Consider the following 22,237-nt stretch of genomic DNA (forward strand, 5'->3'; position numbering starts at 1 on the left):
TCATCAAAGGAGATATCATGCCACTATGATTTAACTCCCCTGATTAAATAAAAGAAATTCCAGGAGATAAATCCACTCCTAACAATGGCATACATGGGGAAAAGATTTTGAAGTGAAGTTTGGTGTATATTGGTTCCTTTGACATAGAACTGAAAACTCTGCTTCCTATTACATTCCTTATCTGTCCCTACCCTGTTTTCATATCTCTATTGATAAAATGTCATTTGTGTGCCTTACGGCCAGAGGAATGCCACAGCAGGATAGAGTAAGCCATGCTTTCTGTCTTGGGCTAAATATGATCCCAAGTGGATTTCACCACTATCAGTGAAATCTTCCAGGATCAGCTCAGTGACTTCAAGTATTGCAGAATGTTCCTTTCAGCTAGTATAGATGATACAGCTTTTATCATGGCATATATTGCAAAATTCTTACTCCCTCATGCTCTTTTGAGCCCTGCTAAAGGAAGATATTCTCATGCATGAAGTAAATCAATGGAACAGACAATTGATTTGAATCCAGTAATTTTACAATTCACTTGTCAGGACAAAACCAGGTGTATGACTATGGGTACAGATATGAACAGAATCTACCCTTTTCCATTTGTTTTGATCCCAAGTCTCTTTCATTCATGGTGCCAAAATTCTACTTTCCAGAGGAATGTGAGGAAAGATGAATTTGACTAACTCAGTCTAGAGCATTAAGCACAGGGCTCAGCTGGGGTATGTGTTTTCAGTGGAGAGCAGCTGATGCACATAGTGGAAAGCAGCAGGCAGAGATACTTCCGTCTGATAAGGCTAATCCATTACAAAGATTTCTTGTGTGCAGTTTCCAGGCTTCAAGTCTGTTTTACCTTTTTACACATTGACATAAATCTCCAGAATGACTGAGTGGAAATCTTCATGAACTGCAAGAAACACGCCTCAAAAAATGCCACAAGAAATTCAGTGCCTTTTCTGAATCTATGACTGACCAAACCTACACACACCAACACTCCTTAGAATTAATGCATCAGTGACAGCCCTGGAGGCTGGTCATGCACACAGTGCCTGTACTCACAGTTTTCACAGCGACTCCCTGTGTAGCCAGCCAGACAGGCACACTTGTAGGTGCTGCTTTTGTCCAGAATGCATGTCCCATCATGAAGACATGGAGATGAAGAACAAGCTGTAAAAGAAAAGCAAGAATGCTCACGGTCTCTCATAGGATGGGGAGCCTGTTTTTCCTCATGGTGGCTGTGTCTTGGGGTAAATTACATATTAACATGGTTAGAAGTTAGAAAGACACAGTAAAGGGCCTGATGCATGTCAAAAAATCTTCTGCCCTTACTTACTAGAGGAGGGATCTAATAGGGATAAGCAATTCTTTCCCCAGCATACATTACTTTTACCATTTTCCTTTAACTGCAGTTAAGTGGTGAGAAAGATTTATGGAACAAAACTAATTTACATCAAGTTCAATTAACGTTTAGAGCTTAGACTAAATTAAAGTCTAATAGCAACCTACATTTTTCCTGCCATTCAGCCCAGACTTTAGGGATAAGTTCTGGGATCCATGGTTTTTGTGGTCTTTTTTTGTGTCTTGGACCTTGTTTTAGATTTTGGGAGTTGCTTTGTCCCTGGGAAACTCTTGCATACAACAATCTAACAATGATACACATCAAACTGTATACAGTTTGTATACACCAGCATAACTTAATATCAGAATGTGTAACTGTGCATTAAATACCAGCAAATTCCATTGTGTAATAACATGCACACACATGTGTTTTGGTGCCTGCTCTAAGAGGAGATGAGTCAATAGAACTATTGTGGTTTAACCCCAGCTGGCAGCTGAATACCATGCTGCCATTCACTCCACCACTGCTGGAGAGGAGAAGAATTGAGAAAGAAAAACTAAGCCTCATTGGTTGAGATATGAACAGTTTAATAATTGAAATAAAATAAAATATTATGATGATGATAATAATAGGAGCAATAATTACATTGAAAGGAGGAGGGAGAGAGAGAGAGAGAAATAATGCTAGAGAGAAAAAACTATCTATCCACAACACAGTTGTTCACCATACCACTGACTGAAGCCCAGACCTTCTCCAAGCAGCAACCATGCTCCCAACCAACTCCCCCCATATTTTTATGATATGCCATATAAAGGGTATGGCACATCCCTTTGGCCACTTTGTGTCAGCTGTTCTGGCCATGCTCCCTCCCAGCTTCTTGTGCAATTCCTCACTGGCAGAGTGAGAGAAATTGAAAAGTCCTTGATTTAGAGTAAGCACTACTTTACAATCACTAAAACATTAGTGTGTTACCATACAAAATCCAGATCACAATATGGCCCTCTGAGGGACACCATTTGTCACTGATGTCCATTGAGCTGTTGACCATTGAGCTGTTGACCACCACCCTGTAGACCCAATCAATTCCTCATCCACTGAATAGTTCACCCATCTAATCCATCTCTTTCCAGTTTAGCCAGAAGGATGTTGTGGCCATGTCTAAAGGCCTTATTGAAGTCCATAGACGTGACATCTGTAGCCCTTCCTTATGCACTGGTATAGTCCTTCGACTGCAGAAAGCCAGAAAGATTGGTCAGGGCAGGACTTGCCCTTGGTGAAGCTGTTCTGGCTGTACTGAATCACCCCCCTGCCCTCCATCTGTCTCAACACAGCTTTTGGGAGGACCTGTTCCATGAACTTCCCAGGCACAGAGGTGAGGCTGACAGGTCAGTAGTTTCTGTGGTCCTTCTTTCTATCCCTTTTTTTAAATGGGTGCATTTTTATCTCTTTTCCAGTCACCAGGGACTTCACCTAGCTGCCACAACTTTTCAAATATCATTAAAAGTGATTTGGCAACTACATCAGCCAATTCCCTCAGGACTCTGAGGTGTATGTCATCAGGTCCCAGAGGCTCATGTATGTTGAGGTTCCTCAGGAACAACACTGAGCATCTCTTATGGTGGGAAGGACTTTGCTACCCCAGTCCTTGCCTTGCAGTCCCTCTGCTCGAGGAGTGTGTGAAGAGAGGTTGCCAGCGATGACTGAGTCAAAAGAGACAGGCTCTGGCCCTCCCTGAAGCCAGACCTGCATGGCTCCATGTTTATGTGGCAGCCCTGCCTGGGTCATCACCTCCTTCCTGGTGCATGCAGAGGACAGGTTCCTGCCGAGGGGACACCACAGCTGCACTCCCTCCCAGGAGGTGCTGACGCCTGCCTGGGCTCCGCTCTGAAGCTGCAGCAGGACCTTGCCCTCCCTGTGCTCGCAAGGTGCCATGAACTGCTGCACACCCTGGCTGCACCCTGGGCTGCTCTGAAAGGCATGGGGGTACAGAGGGGTGCTTGTTCTGGCACTGTGCAGATCTCCTCAGCCTTCCACAAGCTGCTCAGGTGTCTCCCAACTCAGGAAAAGCCCCCATGTGCCAGGATCTGTCACTGCCACCATATGGACCGACCTCAGAGCAGCTTCTCTCAGAGAAGTTTCTTATTATCCAGATGGCATGAGGTAAGAAATATATAGATGCCACATATAGATTTCTCTGAAGACTTCATGTGGTGATGTAAGATCAATTTATACATGGCTAGGCAATGAATATCTTCCATGTCTCATTGAAGATTAAGGCCTGGATAAGGACAGTAATTCATTTGTTAAAAGAAAATATATATGTGGCAACTGTACTGTATACAACTAATATAAAATATCACTGAGAAAGGGAAGGAGAAGTAGAAGACTCCTTACAGACTGATATTTTGTAGTCACTGGTTAAAGCTTGTGAACTTTTATCTTTGTCTTTGTCCCAGCTTTGTCTCCCGATTCTGGAAAAGTAAGCAAGTCAAGTGAAAATGCCTGATACTAAAAACCATTAAATATTTTTTCTTTTTTAAGGACTCTTGATTTCCTGGCTTAAGTCAAACAACAAGGGGCAATATTATAAATGTTTAAAGTCACTATGTTATGTCCACTAGCTTGGGTGTACAGAAAGGAAAGCATTATTGAAAGTCAGTAACTGGCTTTCATCTAACTGGATCCAGCATATGTCTAATCCTTAAGAGACTCTGATAGTTCCCCATCTGGCCTCCCATGCTTCTCATCTGAATTCTGTTCAGTGACTTCTAGTCATTCATGCCAATTACTGGTTCCCATTTCACACTTGGCATGGGATGGGACCTAGCACCTGCTTCCAGACTAGGCAGCACAGCAGGTTGTGTGGTTTCATCCTTTAATAACTATACACACAGTGACCTTTCCTAAAGGAGATACAGGCTTTGCAGCTTATTTTGTATCAATCAAGACCTTTCTGGAATCTGAACCAGTGATCTGTGTGCAGTCAGTGCCCCTGCTTCAGCAAACTATGGGTTCTAAGCCAGTACAGAACTCACAGGAAGAGGAGGCAGAAAAAGGAGGAATTAACTTTTGACATACTTCTTCAGTCCATTCCACTACACCACTAAGGTGCTGGGGGACACCAGATCACCTTCATGTGCTAGTCCACATCCTGTAAGCACCTCTGTTGCTGCTGCTCTCACCTGCAGCATAGAGAATTGCTTTAGTAAGCCCCGTGAAATCTGTTCTGGGGACCCTGGCTCTTCCACAGTGCTGTGCACAGAAGGAAATTTCAGGGCAAATGCTTCAGTTTTCAATGTGCTGCCAGAGCTTTCAATCCTGTGCTGCCCCCACTTTCGATTCTATGCTGCCCCATGCACACTCTATTCTTCCCTTAAATGGTCCTGCTGGCCAGGTTAGTGCTTCACATAAAAAGACACTGGGAGTGTTTGAAAAGCCTTTCACTCCACTACACATTAGACCAGAACAGCCTCATAATAAAGTGCACAAATAGAGCTCCTCACAAACTCTGAGAAGCCCTTTACAATGTGCTCTGTGTGGATTACCACACTTGCAGCCTCACAGCCTCAGAATAATTACCACTCAAAGTGGGGCGGAAATAAAGTGCTCCACAATATTCAAATACCAAGTGTTCTCTGCTGGGCAGAGAAAACAGAACCAATTCAGCTTGCACCATATGGAAAATGTTAGTTCCCTGAGTGTAGGCAGCCCTTATGCAACATAGCCCACGCCACACTCATTTGTTCTATATCACCTCTCCTGCTGTAAGCCCAGGCAAACTATCAATAGCTAAGTGCTCCTGCTAGCAGGTACTAAAGGTGACATTTGAAGAACAGGGCAGGCTGAGAAATGTCATAGAAGCTACATTCAGAAGTATGAACATTTCATATTGCTAGATACACCTCTGATCATTGTAAAGAGCTAGGTCTGTGTATTTATGCAAGGGTTATATAAACTAACTAAATTTCCTGAGCCAGATATACCCTGGATGGCCTCATGAAATGTGGGTCACCAGGGTGTACAGAAGGCAAGTTATGGTGAGTCATAGATCCTGCAGGGTTTATCTATAGCAAAACAGCACAGTCTGATTAGTCTTCTGTGCCAGGAGTTCTGTAGATAGATTTGACCAAAATTCCTTACATAGCTAAATAAGGAAGATCCAGGGTGAGCGTGGAGGCTGCTGCAATCCAATGGCAAAATGACAAGCCGGCTACACTTTCAGTGCTATTTTGAAACTATGGAAAGCAAGGTAGGGGACTGAAGCACTGAGTAGTAATGAAACCAGTAATTCTGGAGCCCCACTTCTGTCATTCATAACATTGAGATCATCACAGAATGGGAAACACCTCTTCATTTTTTTTCCTTAAAGAAAATAATTCGTTCTGTGTACACACTTGGAGATTTTTTGTTTGTTTTGGTCTTGCTTGCTTGGTTGGGTTTTTTTTTTTTTAATTCCTAATGGTACATGAGCCAAAACAAGAGTTCTGTCAGGGCATTTTCACTGAACTGTCTATGAGACTTTGCATTGGGTTTTTGTTTCCTGAGACAATGACTCTGCTCCTGCATATACATTGAGCAGTTCTGCCACTGCAGATACACATGTCCCTTCCTCTACTTCCTCTGTGCTCTTAATTCTTCAACTCAAACAGAAAAGTCACACAAAACAGCAGCTTTTCTCTGCTGGCTGATGTGCTTGTTCTTCACACAAGTAGAAGGAATTCAGTCTTTTTTAGAAGAGCCTCACATTCACATGCCATCTGACAGCTTTTGAATCTTCCCCACACTGACTTTATGTAAGTTGCTGTTGGCAACACAGCATGAAAGTTTTTAATGAAGCAAAACAGGCAAAGAGATTAGTGAAATCGAATTAATGAGAATGAGTGGCATGTTCCACTTTTAGATTAGGTTACCTGTAATTTCTTCAAAGACAGCATGAAATCCATCAAAGTTCTTGGATCCATCAGACTGGAAGAGGACATGGAGTGAAGACCCAGTGCTTCGGATGGGAGGTGGCCTCTCATTTCCACAGAATTTCTTTATTATTTGACTGTCCAAATTGTCCCCATCACGAATCTCCACATAGTCATATTGGCACATATAATCAAACTCCAGGCTCAGCATGGAAAATCTTGGGGAACAAGGACAAACAGTCAGACTGCTTACCTGTGTACCCTGAATATTATTTATTTGGGCATTTAGGTATTTAGGGCCTACCCCCTCAGTGAATCAACACGTCCTTAACCACACACAGACTCCTCACTCATCTCAATTTTTGCATCATGACCCCAAGAAGCTGGCTCAACTCTATACAGTTGCTCCATGAGAACATACAAGTATCAGAACAGAGAAGTCTAAATTGAAGTCATACAGTCTATACACGTGCATCAGGTCCCTAACCATAATACAATGTCAGAACTTTCATCCAGGGTCAGGCATTGCAGGGGCATATTTCTACTGTCGTTGTTTGCTAAAAATTGTTCTATTTGGCCTAAATAAAGTTCTAAGTACTGAAAGTTACAGTATAAAATAACAAGGTTCAAAAGCTGTTTACATTGTGATGCTCAGAAGTCAGCAATTAGGGATACAAGGGAAGCTTGGGGATGTAACAGAAGCAGAAACAGCCACAGAAACAGAATCAAAATACTGCAGCACATTTTGCATTAGAAAGCAGAATAGTAGTAAATCCCCAATGTGTGGCACTTGCCCGTCTTTTGAGAGCAGAAATAAGGCACAGGAATTAGTTCAAAAGGGAAATACTTAAAGCCTTTTCCCTTTCCTGACTTCGATCCAGCCACTGTGCAAGGCTTTTGTTCATTAACAGCCATGCTATATGCTGCCACTGGAATTCAGGTGGGCACAGAGCCAAAGCACCCCACCAGAATATGAACGAGAAACAGAAGGAGCAACACCAAGTGCCTGTGGAGAATGTGCAATGGTCAGGGGGCTGGGCTCAGCCTTGGTACAGCAGGAAAAGGAGAATTGGGCCTGGGAGAGGCTGTGCTACTAACTGTTCAGCAGGATATTTTATAAATGAAACTCATTATGTACTCAATCTTCCTGAAGACTCCTAACACTGCAGATGTGTATCTAGGATTAGGCTGTATCTCCCACATTGCCTATTCCAGTGTGGGCCTAGTGGTTTGCAAAGACTGCATTTTCACACCAAAGAGGTGAGACAAATTTTGGATCTGCTCCTGAAACTCACAGTCTGAAGGTAAGAGAATTCTGAAGCCTGTTTCATACTATACTTGAAACTATTCATAGTCTATCTTGAGACTCAGGAGCCCATGTTAAGGAGGCCTCCATGTTCCTCCACCTTCCCTTGACAACTCATGAGCTGACTTAAGAGGCCTCTTCACTCAGTCACCTTTGTCCAGGTCATATGGCTGATTTTTGAACATCAGGAGTACACTACCTACAGAGAAATGACTGAGCAGTTGTAGGAAGCTGCACCAATGGAGCAGAGCCCCTCATTTTTTTAAATCATCTGATGGAATGTAGAAGAAAAACAAAACATCTGCTTTAAATATGCATTAGAGAGAGATAATTCAACTTTGCTTTGCATAAAATGCATGAGTTGAATTCTAGTTCTGTCAGGTCTGTCAGAGACATCCTCACATGTATCAGGTTATACACTACATTTTCAAAACATTCTTTCACTGGTGAAACATACCCCAGGGATCTACCCTTATGGAAGTTACAGAGCAATACAAATTAACCCATTCATCTTTGTCACACTTATCAGGCTACAGTTTATCCTGACCCAATCCTAAAAATACTTTCTGGTTTTCTGAACTGGTACATTTCTGATTACAATTAAGTATGTGTGCAAGTACAGAAGGAAAATTTCTGGAATGCCCACCATGTACTGGGAGCAGTATTATTTATAGATGTAGAGGTAAACTGTGTCTTGATGTGTGTCCCTGAACAAAGAATGTCAAGACATGGGCACAGAGAATGAAAGAACCATACAAAGAATACTGGTTTTAATTGTTTGCTTTCTCTGTTTTAAAAAATGATGAAAACAGAGTGGAAAATGTGAAAGGCATAGGAGTTCTGACTTGCATTTTATTTAACTTGGCAAAGAAGCAGACACACTGTACTGACGACATGGGATCCTGTCATTAAGACTCAGAATTGGCAGGTCAGGAAACCTGCCAAAGCTTTTAAAAACCTCTTGGCTATGGCCCAGTTGACAGGACCCTTTACAGACCCTGAGGTCTATTGCTGTTTAAGCCTCAGGTACACACAATTCAACAGACCTCAGTTTCCTCACCAGTGAAAGCGTAATTATATCATAACTCTCTTGGATAGTATAAAACTCAGCATGCTAATTTTGTGCTACAGGTCATCAGATGCAAAGTGGAATGAAAAGTATTGTCTTGATGTCATCAGTGGCTGCAGTGGGCACATATTGGCCAACCCCTCTGAGGAAAGCTTCTAGCCAAAGGACATATTTAAAACTGCGTCTCCACTGAGGCACTAAAGAAAAGAATTGGAAGTTGTGAGCTACTTCCACTGTGATATGACATCCTTGACATGACTCAGGCTGAGGGAGCCTATATATCACAATCCAAAAAAAATCCCCAAGGCTGGCAAAAAAAGCAGAGAAAACAAACTACCACCACAACATGGACACTATTTATCAAAACAGCTCTACTGAGCCAGCCCCTGAAGGACTGCATGGCACAGCTTAAAGCAAGGGAGGATTTATCTGTGCTCCTGGGAGTTTTGCCCTATGTAAGCAAAGACAACCACTTTGTTCGCCTTCTGTATTACCCTGTCCCCATCCCTGCCCTTGCAAGCCAGAGTGGCAGCAAACAGGATTTGTGCACAGAGAGAATGAAAAAAGGAGTTCTTTTGTTGGCAGTTGTGCTGATTCAGCACAGTGTTGGCTGTGCATTACAGCTCTAAGCAGTTACCACCCACAGAGGGGATCAGCACGTTTATATGAAAACACAGCGAAGGAAACATGGATGGCGGACCCAGGAGGCAAGCTCTGTTGGTTAGCTTAGGTGAACCTGCCCTTCTGTGTAGGAGTAGACTAAAGGTGAAGTTTTAGATTAAATGTACACATTTTCCACAATATCTAACTGCTGAAATACCTCAATGGGCAGCTCGGAGGTGGTGCATCTTGAAGAAGTCAACTACTGACTCAGAACACACTACAGGGTTACCTTCTATGAGGAACTCCTGCTCCATCTTTGCCAATAAGGTTTTCCTTTATCCCTCCTGCAGGACTTGTAGGGTGTCGGGATTAAGTGTGGACATTCAGGAGAGCTCCTGATCTTTCACTGGGTGTGCTATGTCATCCACTGAGATCTCTAGGCATTGAGATATTAGGCTCATCATCAGGCTAGGCAAAGGGCTTTAGGATTCTCCAACATTAGTCAGCTCAGATAAATCAGATGCTGACAACAGAAGTTTGGTAGTTCAGGCTTCCCTCAGGGAGACCTTCACAGTTGAAACGTAACATTATTTCACATCAGGGTGATACCTAGTATTATGTTTATTTGATTGCAGGAAGGATGGACATAGGGAGGAAGAGAAAGGCACTCTTGTGTTAAAGTTTTCCATCTTCTGTAACAGCAAAGTTGAACAGTGAACTGTGAACCATACCGTAAACTGTACGGACCTCATGGGACACATCTTCCTAGTCTGCATGTGGGTGGCCCTCAGGGTCTAGAGTGGAAGTCTGATTTCTCCAAAGAGTTAGTACATCTGTTAACTACAGCACTCCCCATTCTACTGCTTTGAAAACAGATTAGAGTCTCCTTTGTGCAGCCACAGCAAGTTCTGCTCTTCAATATAGTGTTCTTTGTTAAAATAACCTCTGGTCCCTTTCTTGCATCTTGTGCCCGATGCCATCTGGCTGTTAACACTTTGCCCAGAGATAGGTGCATTCAATAATTACATGTATGCACAGGATCCATTTCCACTCTCACACATCCCTCCCCACAACAGCAAACACAGGGTGACACCTATAGCTCTTGAAGCACTTTTTAAGCCTCACAATTAACAAAGGCCTTTTCAGAAATGTAGAAAAATATCACCTCCCTAAGCTTGGGCTGTGCAAATCATACCCTCACCAACAATATTTCTTAAAAAGAAGGCAGGCACAATCCACGCTGACTGACACTGATGCAAAGTTGTGTCATGTGCACAGAAAACCCTTCCTCATAGCATTCTTCCTGTGTCTTCTACACAACGCTATCTAGGCAATAACAGCTCATAACTACACAATAGGCTTGCATTTGCAGGTCTGGAAAAAGTGCATTAGTGTGGGAAAACCACAAGCTCTTCTTTTCAACTGATTTGTTGTTCTTCCTCCCATTAAGTTTCTCTTTAAACATATTTAAACTGTTTAAACATATTTTAACTGTTTATGTATCTAGCATAGTTCTTTTGCCTGGGCTCCAAAGTCGGTGAAATATTGATGTGAAGGGTTAAGCTATTGTTTTTATTATATTAGCTAGTGTGTTTCCAGTACCATCCCCTGCCATACTTCCTGCTGCATGTGTGAGCACCCTACTGTGTACATTTGGAAACATTATTAATTACACCAACAAGAGGCTCTCCTGCACTAGGAAGGAACTGTGAGCTTGAGGCATTAGGGGTTGGTTAATAGGTCCAAGCATACACAGCTCAGAAGAGCGATGACAGGACAATAGGACACAATCTTAGGCTGTGTGAGTGGAAGTTTAGGCTAGACTTTAGGAAAAAATTAATCGCTGAAAGAGTGATGGGGCATTGGAATGAGCTGCTCAGGGAGGTGGTGGAGTCACCATCCCTGAAGGTGTTTAAAAAAAGACTGGATGTGGCACTGAGTGCCATCGTTTAGCTGATAAGGTGGTGTTAGGTCACAGGTTGGACTTGATCTTCTCAAAGGTCTTTTCCAACCTAGTTAATTCTGTGATTCTGGGACTTGCAGGAAAACCAATCACATCCTCCAGGTGTAGGAATGGTGAGAGGAATAAGTGAGGCTGATAGAAAACAAGGTTGGTGAAAAGAGAGAGAAAAAAAAAAGAGAGATGCAAAATGAAGGCTAAATGCAAGGTAGGACTCATGGGCAACTCTCTCCTTGCATGAGACATTATATTAAAACATTCGTATGAAGAACGACTGTGGGAGCTGGGGTTGTTCAGCCTGGAGAAAAGGAGACTCAGAGGTGACCTTATCACTCTCTTCAACTTCCTGAAGAGTGGCTGTGGTGAGCTGGGCGTCGGTCTCTTTCTCCGGGCAACAATAGACAGAACAAGAGGACACAGTCTCAAACTGCGCCAAGGGAGATACAGGGTAGAATTAAGGAGGAAGTTTTTCACAGAAAGAGTGATCAAATACTGGAATCATCTACCCAGGGAGGTGGTGGAGTCACCATCCCTCGATGTGTTTAAAAAAAGACTGGATCTGGCACTTGGTGCCATGATCTAGTTGAGGTGTTAGAAGATGGGTTGGACTCAATGATCTTAAAGGTCTCTTCCAACCTAGAAATTCTGTGATTCTGTGATTCTGTGATTCTTAGATCTTTTCTTCAAAGAATGTCTTAGTTCAGCCTGGTACAGCTTAGTTCAGAAGATATTGGGTGCTTTGCTGTCAACGTCTTGAAAACACCTCTAATGAGACACATTGTGCCAAATGCCTGAGAAACTCTCCTCAGCATCCATCTCTCCTTAATGGGAATTGAAAGCACAGCACTGATCTGTCCAGAGCCTGTCCATCACAAGCCAGATCAGGGGAAAGAGCTGTGGTACCAAAAGCAAAGTGGTTGCTATACCTTCACTGCCCCAGGGCTCACAGCTGCCGACTCTCTTTGACTCTTGGTTACCCACACACCCCAACGTCCACCTGAAATCAGAGCTGGCTAAAAGTCAGCAGGACCCACCTTAACTCAATGTTAAATCCAGCTTGAACATGGATAGTCCATTCACATCGTGCATTCAGTGGGTAACCCTCCAGCAAAATCTGACCTCTGGAGGCCCGAAGAACCTGCCCACACCCTGGGGAGAAAAGGAAGAAAAAAAATTGTGTGAAGGACCTTCAGGACACATTTGAAGAAAAAATACATAGAAATAACACCAGAAGGAGACGACGGGATGGCTTAGGAAGATACATTCCTTCTTACAAGGCAGTGTATAAAATACTGGGACAGCCACACAATGGTTGTGAAGAGTTAGGACTATATTGGAGTATTGTCTAGGCTAAGAGTACCCCCAGGAAAATTGTAGTTGATTGCTTCTCTCTGGTTTGCAATGCAATCCCATTAAAACATTTCTTGCAGCTTTTGCCTCTCTGTTAATTAGCCCACCTACACACCTGGCTGATGCTCCAGCTCAGAACAGTTTTGATGGAGCCCATGCTGACATTTGCAACCACTGAAGCTGAGGAAGCTGGTGGGAAAGTGACAAAACTACAATGAACATTTGAATTAGCTCAAGTGAGCAAAAGAATGAGACAAAAAATCTGTTGCACCCAATGTCATGGTTGCTAGTCCTTCATAAGGAGACTCTAGGAGGAAAAAGCTGATATATTCATAGAGGACAAGTTTGTCCTCAGGATTCACTGCATCATCCTTGCATGTTAATGCCACCATGCCAATGAAGATATATAAACATCACAGCTCCTCTATCATCAGTGTGACACTGATGACTCAGTGGGACACATATAGAATATACAGCCCTTATCTCTTCTTTCAGGTTCATTCTTATCCTTCCTCTAGTCTTGTTCCACTCTGCCTGTGCTGCTCTCAGTTTTTCACCATACTATGGAATGTACTTCAGCACCAACAGGATAAGATGAAGTGCTCCAGTCATTTGTGCCCAATCTAAGAAAACCATCAGAGGACAATGAGCTGAACAAACAGCAGACAAGGTCACACCGGGGGAGCAGTATCTTTTCATGAAAATCCTGCAGCTGTCCCTAGGCATCTGTCCAGGGATAGTTGTCCTAATTCCTCATCTTGAATGCTGAACATTTTTAGCCCAGAGAGTTGTCTCACCTTCAGTAACCTCTCCCTTTTCCCCAGCTATAAAATATGGCTAATTATATTTTCCTCTGTGGAAGATGCAAAGTTGTTTAGTGATTTTTTTCAGAGCTTACTGTGATCTGCAAATGCATATCCTAGCAAAATGCACAGTTAAGTCACTATGTATCAGGCAGAGCTAATTTTTCAGTTCCTACTTTTCTGACTACATCTTTCTGATTGGAATCTTGCATATGGCTACCTCCCCTGGTAAGCCTTCTGTTGCTTTGCTGGAGTATGAGGCTGTATCTGCAAGACAAAAATTGCAATTCAGTCTAACAGTGTCACCTAATCAGGAGAGCCTACACACGGCAGATGAGGATAAGCAAAAGGTTGAATGACCCAAAAGACATCCACAGCAATTCTCTCACTTTTTTTTGCCTCTTCAGTCTAACAGAAAGCTCTGCTGCTTCCGTCTGTTTCCCTAGAGAAACCCTAAGCTTTTAACCAGTAACCCAGGATGAATGCTTCCTACTGAAACAGAGGGTTTTAACACTCGCCTCCGGGCCCTTCCTTCCCGAGGGAGAAAGGGTGACAGTGACCTGATTTGGTGAAGTACCGAGCATCTGTGGTTCCCATTGATCATAGTGTCTGGAAATCAATCCTGCTGCATCTGGTCTATGGGGAAACATGAAGACTGCAGGTCAATTCCCCCTCTTTCTTCTTAAGAAATTGTTGCTCAAATGAAATACCCTTTGTTCATTTACCCTTGGTTACCCTTAATTAAGCAGGACCCAAGGAAACAGAAATCCTTCTCAGAAGAGTTCCTCAAAAGTGTTTCATCCTCTTCTGTGGCTCGCTCAGTTCCCTCTGTAAAAGGCGAGGATTAATGAGTGTGCCCAGCAACCACATTAGGATTCAACGAGTACAGCAGGATCTGCTGTGGTGAAAATGATAATGCTCCTTCCCACAGCAAGAAACAGGCCCTTGTGCTGCCATTGGCTCCTGCCTCAAAAACAACCTGGGACAAAGCTGCTAGAAATCTTCAGAGGGTTTGACAGGGGGCTTGGACCACCTCAAAGAAAGTTTCCCTTTCGTCCTGAAGGGCTTTTGAGTTTTCGATGCCTTTAACAAAGGAAAGCCAGAGAACTGGTGCAAAGAGATACTTGTATGCACGGCATACTAAACACAGTTCTCTGTTTGCTGTGGTACAGCCTGAACTCTCTGAACACTGGCGCCGAGGAAGTAGGTTTGGCCAGCAAAGCAGGTGGTCCAGAGACTAAAGAGGAGCCATTCAGTGACCCTCTCCAAAAGAATGTTCTCAGGTTTGCTCCCACCCCTCTCTGCACGAAGCACCTTTGCAATCACATCAAATCTGTGCTCTTTAATCTCCAGCACTTCTAGCAGAAGTTAGGCTGACTCCCCAGACCAACAGTTCAATCATATGTTGATCCAAAAGAGTCTTTTCTCTTCCTATTCTAAATCTGCAGGAGACCTGGAAAGCCCTCAAAAATAATTTACATCATAAACACAAATGCTGGCAAATTCTGCCTCATTTACAAAAAAATAAACCACTTTGGCAGAGTATCAACATCCTTGTTCCGTTTCTGTTCCTGAAAAAAGGCAGCTTTCAGGGCCACAGTAAGATTTCCTCCAAGGCTTGTTACTAACAGAGAATAAAAAAATTCAGGAGACCTCTGAGTTGTAGCCCACAGAGACAGGTCTATGGAGGGAGAGGTCCTGAGACGACCTTTGGTAAGAACACATTTTCTTCTGTTTGAGTGCTGCATCTCAGATGTGAGGCTCCTTCAAAGGTCAGGATGACTGAAAAGAGGAGAAAGACAGTAGAAAGGTTTCTGCTATTCAGAAACAGGCTGATACGGGAAGGCAGCTGTCACTTGTCACAACTTGTTGCTTCCTGTTGGTTGCTGGTCACCAGTATTATGTGAAACAGTAATGTTCAGAAAGTTTCAAAAACTGCAAGTACTTTTGTCTGGCACCAGGTCCACATTTGGACAGCAGAGCTGAGAACAGCTGTTAGAAAACACCACTTTCTCCCTGCTTTGATGGAGCATGTGCCTTGAAGTGACATTACAATTTGGGGCAGGCAAAAACTGTTGGAGTGCAGGGTATAGAGGAAAGGGTTCTGCAGGGTTGGTTTTCTTCTGGTTTTAGAGCCTGATGTGCCTCTTGGGTCATGATGATTCTATCCAAAAAAAGTCCCATTAGGAAATATCCTAGCACCCAATTAAATCTAGTCAGTGTGCTTATTACCTAATAGCACTTCTTTGGCCTACCCTATATCATTTATCTTTTTACCAAATGATCTAGGATCCTTTGGTGGGTTTTCAGCCATACCCATGCTTCCAGCTATGCCAGTGAACACTACAAACCGGACAGACCCATGGGCCATCCCGTGGTACTTCTTCCCTGCCCTGGCCCTCTGTCATCACTACTTTTGCTGGCAGCTCCCACAAATCTCTCCCGGGGGCTCACCCTGCGCTGGCCAATGCTCTCAGCCCCTGGAGCGCTGTCGGGGGCTAAGGCCTCATTGTTCCCCCGGAGGTACCCAGACCGTGCCACAGCACTCGCCCCGCCGCGTACAGTATTGACAGGCACTGATCCTGCCCGCAGATCCCCCGCATGCCCCGCGCTCCCCTCCCGGCGCCCATGCCGCGGCATGACCGGGGCCTCACGGCGCGGCCTCCGCGGGCCCCCGGCCGCCCCCTGCCGCCCATGCGGGCCGGTGCCGGTGCCGGCGGGGCCCGTGGCGGCCGGGACTGCCGTTCCCGCCGGGCCGGGCGCGCCGTGCCCAGGGCACTGCCTCAGCACGGCCCGGCAGTGCAGGAGGCGGCCGGAGCGGCGCTCGCCCTGCCGGCCGGCCCGGCCCGGGAGCCGCGGCACGGCGGCAGCGCCCGCCGGCCCCGCGAGAGGGAGACAGAGCCGCACGGGAGGCCGCGCCGTGCCCGGCAGCGCTGGCGTTAGCAGTGTAGGACGGAGTACGCAAATTGTTTACATCCCGCTATTACCGTGCTGTCGCTTCTTTGTAATCCTGGGATTTCTTGGCCCTCTCCCGCTGGCGAGGCACCCAGGGCTGGCTGCAAAGTTTGAGCTGTGATGCTGTATGCAGGTACCAAAGAGAGATGGCTCCTCCTGTGCTCTCCCAGCGGAGGTGTGCTAGCATATCCACGGCTCCAGCAGCCTGTGCCTGCTGGTATTCCAAGGCTACTTGCTGGCCGCCCTCCAGACCCAAAGCCATATCGCTGGGAGGCGCAGTCGGGCACCCATCATGGTTATGGGCTGCTTTCCAGACATGCGGTTTTCTCCATGCCTGAGCCATGCATCAAGGCCAAAATTGAGATAGCCACAAAAGGGGAGCTCAGGATGTGCTGGCATCACAACTGTCCTCTGTGTCCCCACTTTAAGAGTGGAAGAGACAACAGCACTGTCTAACTTTCCTACCCCACCTCTCAAGTACCACAGAACCACATGAAAGAGAGCACAGCCTCAGCTCACACTGCTTCCCTTAAAAGGGCAAGTAGTAAGAAAAACGTTATAAGACAAAGCTGTCCAATTTCAGTACCGCAAAAATATCCAAATAGACCTCTGTGTGAAGGTGTGTTTGCTTCAATACAAGTGGGAAGAATAAACTGAAATATACTGTTGGTTGCCTACATATTCAGGCAGATGGAGGAAAAATTAGATGAGCTAATGACTCTTTCTTGGCTCTTCTTTTAAAGAAAATTCCAGAGAAGCTCTAGTGTGCACCTAAAGAAAATGGGACTTTAAAGTGTTCCCAGAAATCACACCGTAAATGGCAGGAGACTCAGTTGATCAACTTCCAAAGCCTCAAGGTTGAGATAGCTCTGTTGCTGAAACATGTTGATTTCCCACATTCTGCTATTTGAAGCAATGATTTTATCTCCTGCATGGTCATGGGCAGTGTTGTGAAAGCAAGTTAAATTGTTGCTTTAAAATCAATGACTAAGAGGACACAAGCCTAAGGTACATAGCCCAGTAGACAGAACAGAGTAGGGAAAGAAGACTCTGTTTTTATCCCTTCCAGCAAAATGTGAACAAAGAGACAGTCAATAAAAATTGAGTGCTTCACCTTCACTGGTGGGAAATTGGCAAAGGAAATACTGGTCTTAAACATTACACAGTTCGCTGATGGAATTCATTATTGAAAGACAGAATTGGGATTACAATTTAGCAAAACTAAAAAGCCGGAACTTTTGTACACTGTCAGGAACAAAACCTTTAGATATTGCTAGAGGGGTCTGAAACACTCATTGTTGTGACGTAATCAGAAGTTACAAGACAGTGTTTTCTAGAGGCACCTTGAAGTGTGTTGAAGATGTGTGGCAGAGGAAGGAAACCCTGGGATATCCTTGGGGCTGGCAGGGTTTGAAGGAGGACAGAGAGTAAGCTCTTTTTGATAAAGCTGTTGCCCTTGTAAATGTTTATGCTTATGCTCAGGGGCTATGATGACGTGAGTCCAAGAAATGCAGATTACAGAAGATTTCCACAGTCACGGTAGTTAAAGTTTTAAAATAAACCAAACCCAAACAGACATTTAATAGGGTTCTAACCCACCATGACATGAGGCCCAGTCCAATTCCTCTCAGACAAGCACTAGGAGAGAAGTTTTTTCCTAATTGTTGATCTGCTTACTGCCTGGTTGTGTTTGCCTTCTCCTGCTCGTGCCCTTTGCAAGAGTCGCTGTGCAGGAATAGCTGGAAAGGCACAGCATGGCCCTGGCTCTGTCCCACCACTCCCTGTCCCTGCCATCTCTCCCTACCCACACAGGACACTTACTCATGCAGTCCCCTCCATACCAGCCAGCTCTGCACTCTGCACAGTAGATTCCCTTGATGTAGAAGTCATCGAGTGTCCCTCCCCAGGAGCCATTGCGACAGGACTTGCAGTTCTCAAAGATGGTGCAGCCTAAAAAGAGAGCCACTGTGTTAGATGAAAGCCAAGGTGGATTGTCCTGTGGGAAGAGGAGCAGCCTCTCTGTCTTTTCCACAGAAAATGCCAATGACATTAATGACTGCAGAGGTGCTGACAGCTTTCCCGCTGGGAACCATACCCAACCTACACGCCCTAGGCAGCTCAGACTCTGAGATTTGGAACCAAACTCCTGGTCTGACTTGCCCAAACCTCTAAATCTCATTGCTCCAGCTGTAAACACCTCTCTCAGGAGTCCGAATGTGTGTGCTGATGCCACTTGAGCCCAGCCTAAATTATTCTGATGACTTCTAAACTGATCCTAGCTCCTCCTGCTCTCTCCTCCTATCACCTTTAACTTTTCTTTTTCCTCCTTGCTTGTGGGACTTCCAAGTTATCTCTCCTTTTTTGCTTTGGGGATGCAAATCAACCAAGAGTATCACCAAAACACTCCTGGTGTGAAGCCAGCTATAGTGTCACCCTTTGGCAGATTCCAAGGCTGCCCAAGACATCCTGACAACACTCCTAGTAGAAAGTGTTGGGGTTTTTGGCCAGTGATGCTACCTGCTTTGGGGGAACCTTGCCAAGTGTCTTGCTGCTGTCAGCTGAGTGGCAGATGAAGTTCCTGAGGAAATGCAGGACAATCCCATGCCTCAGTGAGATGTGCTTGTTCACCAGTGCCCTGCCCAGCATCTGCCATGATGCCTTGGCCAAAGATTTGGTGTGAACACAGCATGGCCACAAACATACCTGGGTGGATTAAGCAGGAGTCACACTCGTTATCCTCATTCCTGCAGCAGGGAATGGTGTAGCCCACTCTTTCTTTCTGTCCTGGGCAGATGCACTCGATTTGGTCATATTCACAGCATTCCCGACACATGATATTCCACTCAGCTCCTGGGCAGTTCTCGTTGATCACTGTGTACTCTGCAGGGAACAGAGAGGAGGACACACAATCCATTATCTGATGAGGACTGGCAGGATCTGTTGTCAAGTGGTTTGTCAGATCATGGATGCCATGAGGCTGGCCAAGGTCTTCAGCCCAGAAACACCCAAACTACGCGGCAACATGCACCTGAAATGTCAGCATGGTTTGCATGTCTAAGGAACACACAGGAGTTTCACAGTGCCAGCCAGAGGAAGCAAACAGACCAGAGGGAAGGAATATGTTTGCTTCCTCTGCAAGGCCTGCCCACTTCTGTGGTGAGAAAAATAGCTTTAAAAAAACACAGATGATGATCTCATATGAGAAAGTTTCTTCAAATTGCAGGACTGATTTAAAGCATCATCTATAGTATAGATTATTTAAACTATGATAGCATGTTTTGGTTGTATTTCTGCTTGTGAATTTGCTATTCTTGAAAACTAGGGGACCCACCAGGAAAGGCCATTTTTAAAGTTGGATTTTAGCTGGTTTTACTCCCTATTTTCACCCAGAAGCACGTTGTTACATTTGACTTCACTGCCAAAGGAAACAAGATTTTTTGTTATTTTTAAAGGTTCGTTTTGCCTGGCATTTCTAATATGGTAACACCTTTCTATTATTTAGCATAACCTCATATGATATCTAAGCTATGCTAGAAGTACCCTTTTAAGAAACAACCTCAGACTGAGACTCAGGACTGCCACAATAAGTGCAGATCCTGTCTTTCTCCACCAGTGTGCTGTCTAAATTCTACAAAGAGAGATCCAAGGAGTGCACAGAGCTGTCACCATGCCTTCTAAGCAGCTGACACCCCTGATGACTGCTTTCATGGAGTTTGATAGTAAAAAGAGAGAGCAGACTAGAAAGATGAGACATGAAGGAAACTTAATGAGACTAGCTCTTTTTTCCCCTTCTATCCTCCTCTTTCTTTCTTTTTTTTTTTTTTTATTGTGGTTAGATAACAACCTTCTTTTTCCTCATGTCTTAAACTCTGAGTAACAGGGTTGCCTTGTCATGAAACAAGCCATATATCTCTAAGGTGAAGCACTCCCATCCATGCCTGTACCTGTCTGCCTTCTCACACGACTGTTTTTTTTGTTTCAATGCCACTGATAACCTAATTACTATGCCTGCTGGAGCTCCCTACCACTGAGCCTTGCTGCTCTGTCTCACTTGACTCTCCACGACCTCATGAAGCCTGGTTGCTGGAAGCTTATCTTCTCCCCTAATGATTTTTACTGATTCCATAAAAAAGGACCACCAAACTGTTTCTTCTTCACACCCCCCCCACCTTTGGCTGGGAAATGAAATGCAGCCCTTTGTGCTCCTCGGAGCTGAGCCTATCCCTTGTGCCTGGGGTACCGACCAGGGAGAGTCTGCTGCTGCTCTGAGCTTAGGAAAGAGGCTGCTGTTTGTGCTGAAACCTTTCCATCCCCCCTCTCTGCCCCTATAATCATTCCAAAAAGAAAAAGCTGTTCCTTCCATCCAATAAGACTCTGTATTTTTTTATTCCAGTAGTGGAATCTTGCATTGAAATAATCTTATTGTTCAGCAGTTATAGACCCTTTTGCCTGTAGATCTTTACAAGGTTCTCTTTCCAGATGGGAAAATGAAGCACAAGGGAGGTGAAGTGACTTTGCTCAAGGTCCCAGGGAAAAACAATGGTAGAGTGGGGAATTAAACTCATGCCTTCTAATTTCCAGAATGGCAGTCAATCATCCTGGCCAGGCTGGGGCTTCTTAACCTATGGCTATTATTCCCTTTTAATTAAGCCTTTTATCTATGAATTGTATCTGATTCAGATTCCAGAGAAAATTAATTACACACGTCTAATTATCGCTGTGGAACTGACACTCAGTTTGATACATCTCACCATACAAGGCAGACAATAGCTGTGTCTCTGGTGTATGGGGTGGGGGTCTCACTCCTTCCTGAAGCAGCACTCTTTAAAGTCTGACTAATAAATAACTACCCACCACTCAGAGCTTTTGTAAAGCATCCTTCAAATTCTCATTCTTTTCCTAACTCAAGATAGAAATCTAATTTATCTCAAGCTTGCTAAAGCCTATTAATAAAGTGGATAGATTATTCAAGAGAATTTTTTGTCTGTAAAATGATCCAAGTATTCACAGGCAAACTTACATTGGGGTGACAAAGGAATGTCTCCATCCTTGCAGGAGCTCACATCCTGGCAAGATAAGGCTGTGAGCAACACAACTTTCAAGTTAGCACCGAGAGATGGGCCGGACCATGTGACATCCAGAGGCCCCTTTCAACCTAAATTACTTTGTTCTTCCCTAAAATATTACATAGGTATTTGCATGTAGGTAGAGAGTGTGAATGTGTGCATATGAATATTTCTTTTCATATGTTGAGCTTGTGTACACAACAGAGCCAAAAAGCAGAGGCCACGTTAATTCTTGGTGGATCACATGTGTGTATTTGTAGAATAAGTTGACCTTGAGGTAATATTTAGTGTTAAGAAGGGAGCAGCTGATCTTGGCCCTTAAAAAAATGTAGAAGTATACTTGCTGCCACCTAGAAATGCTTTTTGCTCACTTCTTTTGTCTCAGTTTAGACAATGAAAATGTCTAAAAAACTATCTTTTGACTTACTGATGATTTAATTCCCTTTCAGGTACTCATTTTCTGCAGTTTGGGCAATTTATATAGCCTTGACAAGGAAATATGTGGATGTGAGATTTTTTTAAGTGGCCATTTAAGGATTTTCTTCACAGAAATCATGGAATCTATTATTTTGAGGTTCTGTAGAAGCTATTCTTTAAATAAATATGATTGAAGGGTTTATGCATCCATTTAATAACAAAAGGATCCCTTTTGTTTTATCTCTGGGCTACTGAAAAAAAGGCAAATAAAACCTTTGCCTCAGAAGTTTAAGAGGGATATGCAGAGAGTCACTTATGTGTGTAAGCAATGTTTGTTTGTGTGGCTGAGCTCAGCCTGTGCTCCAGGGAGGCAGAGTCATAACTCTGCTCCCCCTTGTGTGTTTGGGGATGGGCAACCACTGGCAGCTCCCCCACACACACATTTGGCCATAATTACCACAA

At 44.2% G+C, this 22,237-nt stretch overlaps 1 protein-coding gene across 4 annotated transcripts in view; it reads right to left on the reverse strand.

Annotated features, from left to right (window-relative positions):
• Positions 1 to 22,237, reverse strand: part of PAMR1 (peptidase domain containing associated with muscle regeneration 1) — a 55,863-nt gene that overhangs the window by 27,990 nt on the left and 5,636 nt on the right. For 3 of the 4 annotated variants that reach the window (XM_030950204.1, XM_030950203.1, XM_030950202.1), the window contains exons 2-6: positions 18,996 to 19,172; positions 18,114 to 18,242; positions 12,219 to 12,333; positions 6,247 to 6,464; positions 1,057 to 1,164 (exon numbers count right to left, since the gene is read on the reverse strand). In XM_030950204.1, coding sequence (XP_030806064.1) covers positions 1,057 to 1,164; positions 6,247 to 6,464; positions 12,219 to 12,333; positions 18,114 to 18,242; positions 18,996 to 19,172 — 747 coding nt within the window. Of the gene's footprint in view, positions 1 to 1,056; positions 1,165 to 6,246; positions 6,465 to 12,218; positions 12,334 to 18,113; positions 18,243 to 18,995; positions 19,173 to 22,237 lie in introns of those variants that run through there. The other variant, XM_030950205.1, reaches the window with a different exon arrangement.

Source organism: Camarhynchus parvulus, chromosome 5 (assembly GCF_901933205.1).
Source record: "Camarhynchus parvulus chromosome 5, STF_HiC, whole genome shotgun sequence".
In the NCBI taxonomy this organism is placed as follows: domain Eukaryota; kingdom Metazoa; phylum Chordata; class Aves; order Passeriformes; family Thraupidae; genus Camarhynchus; species Camarhynchus parvulus.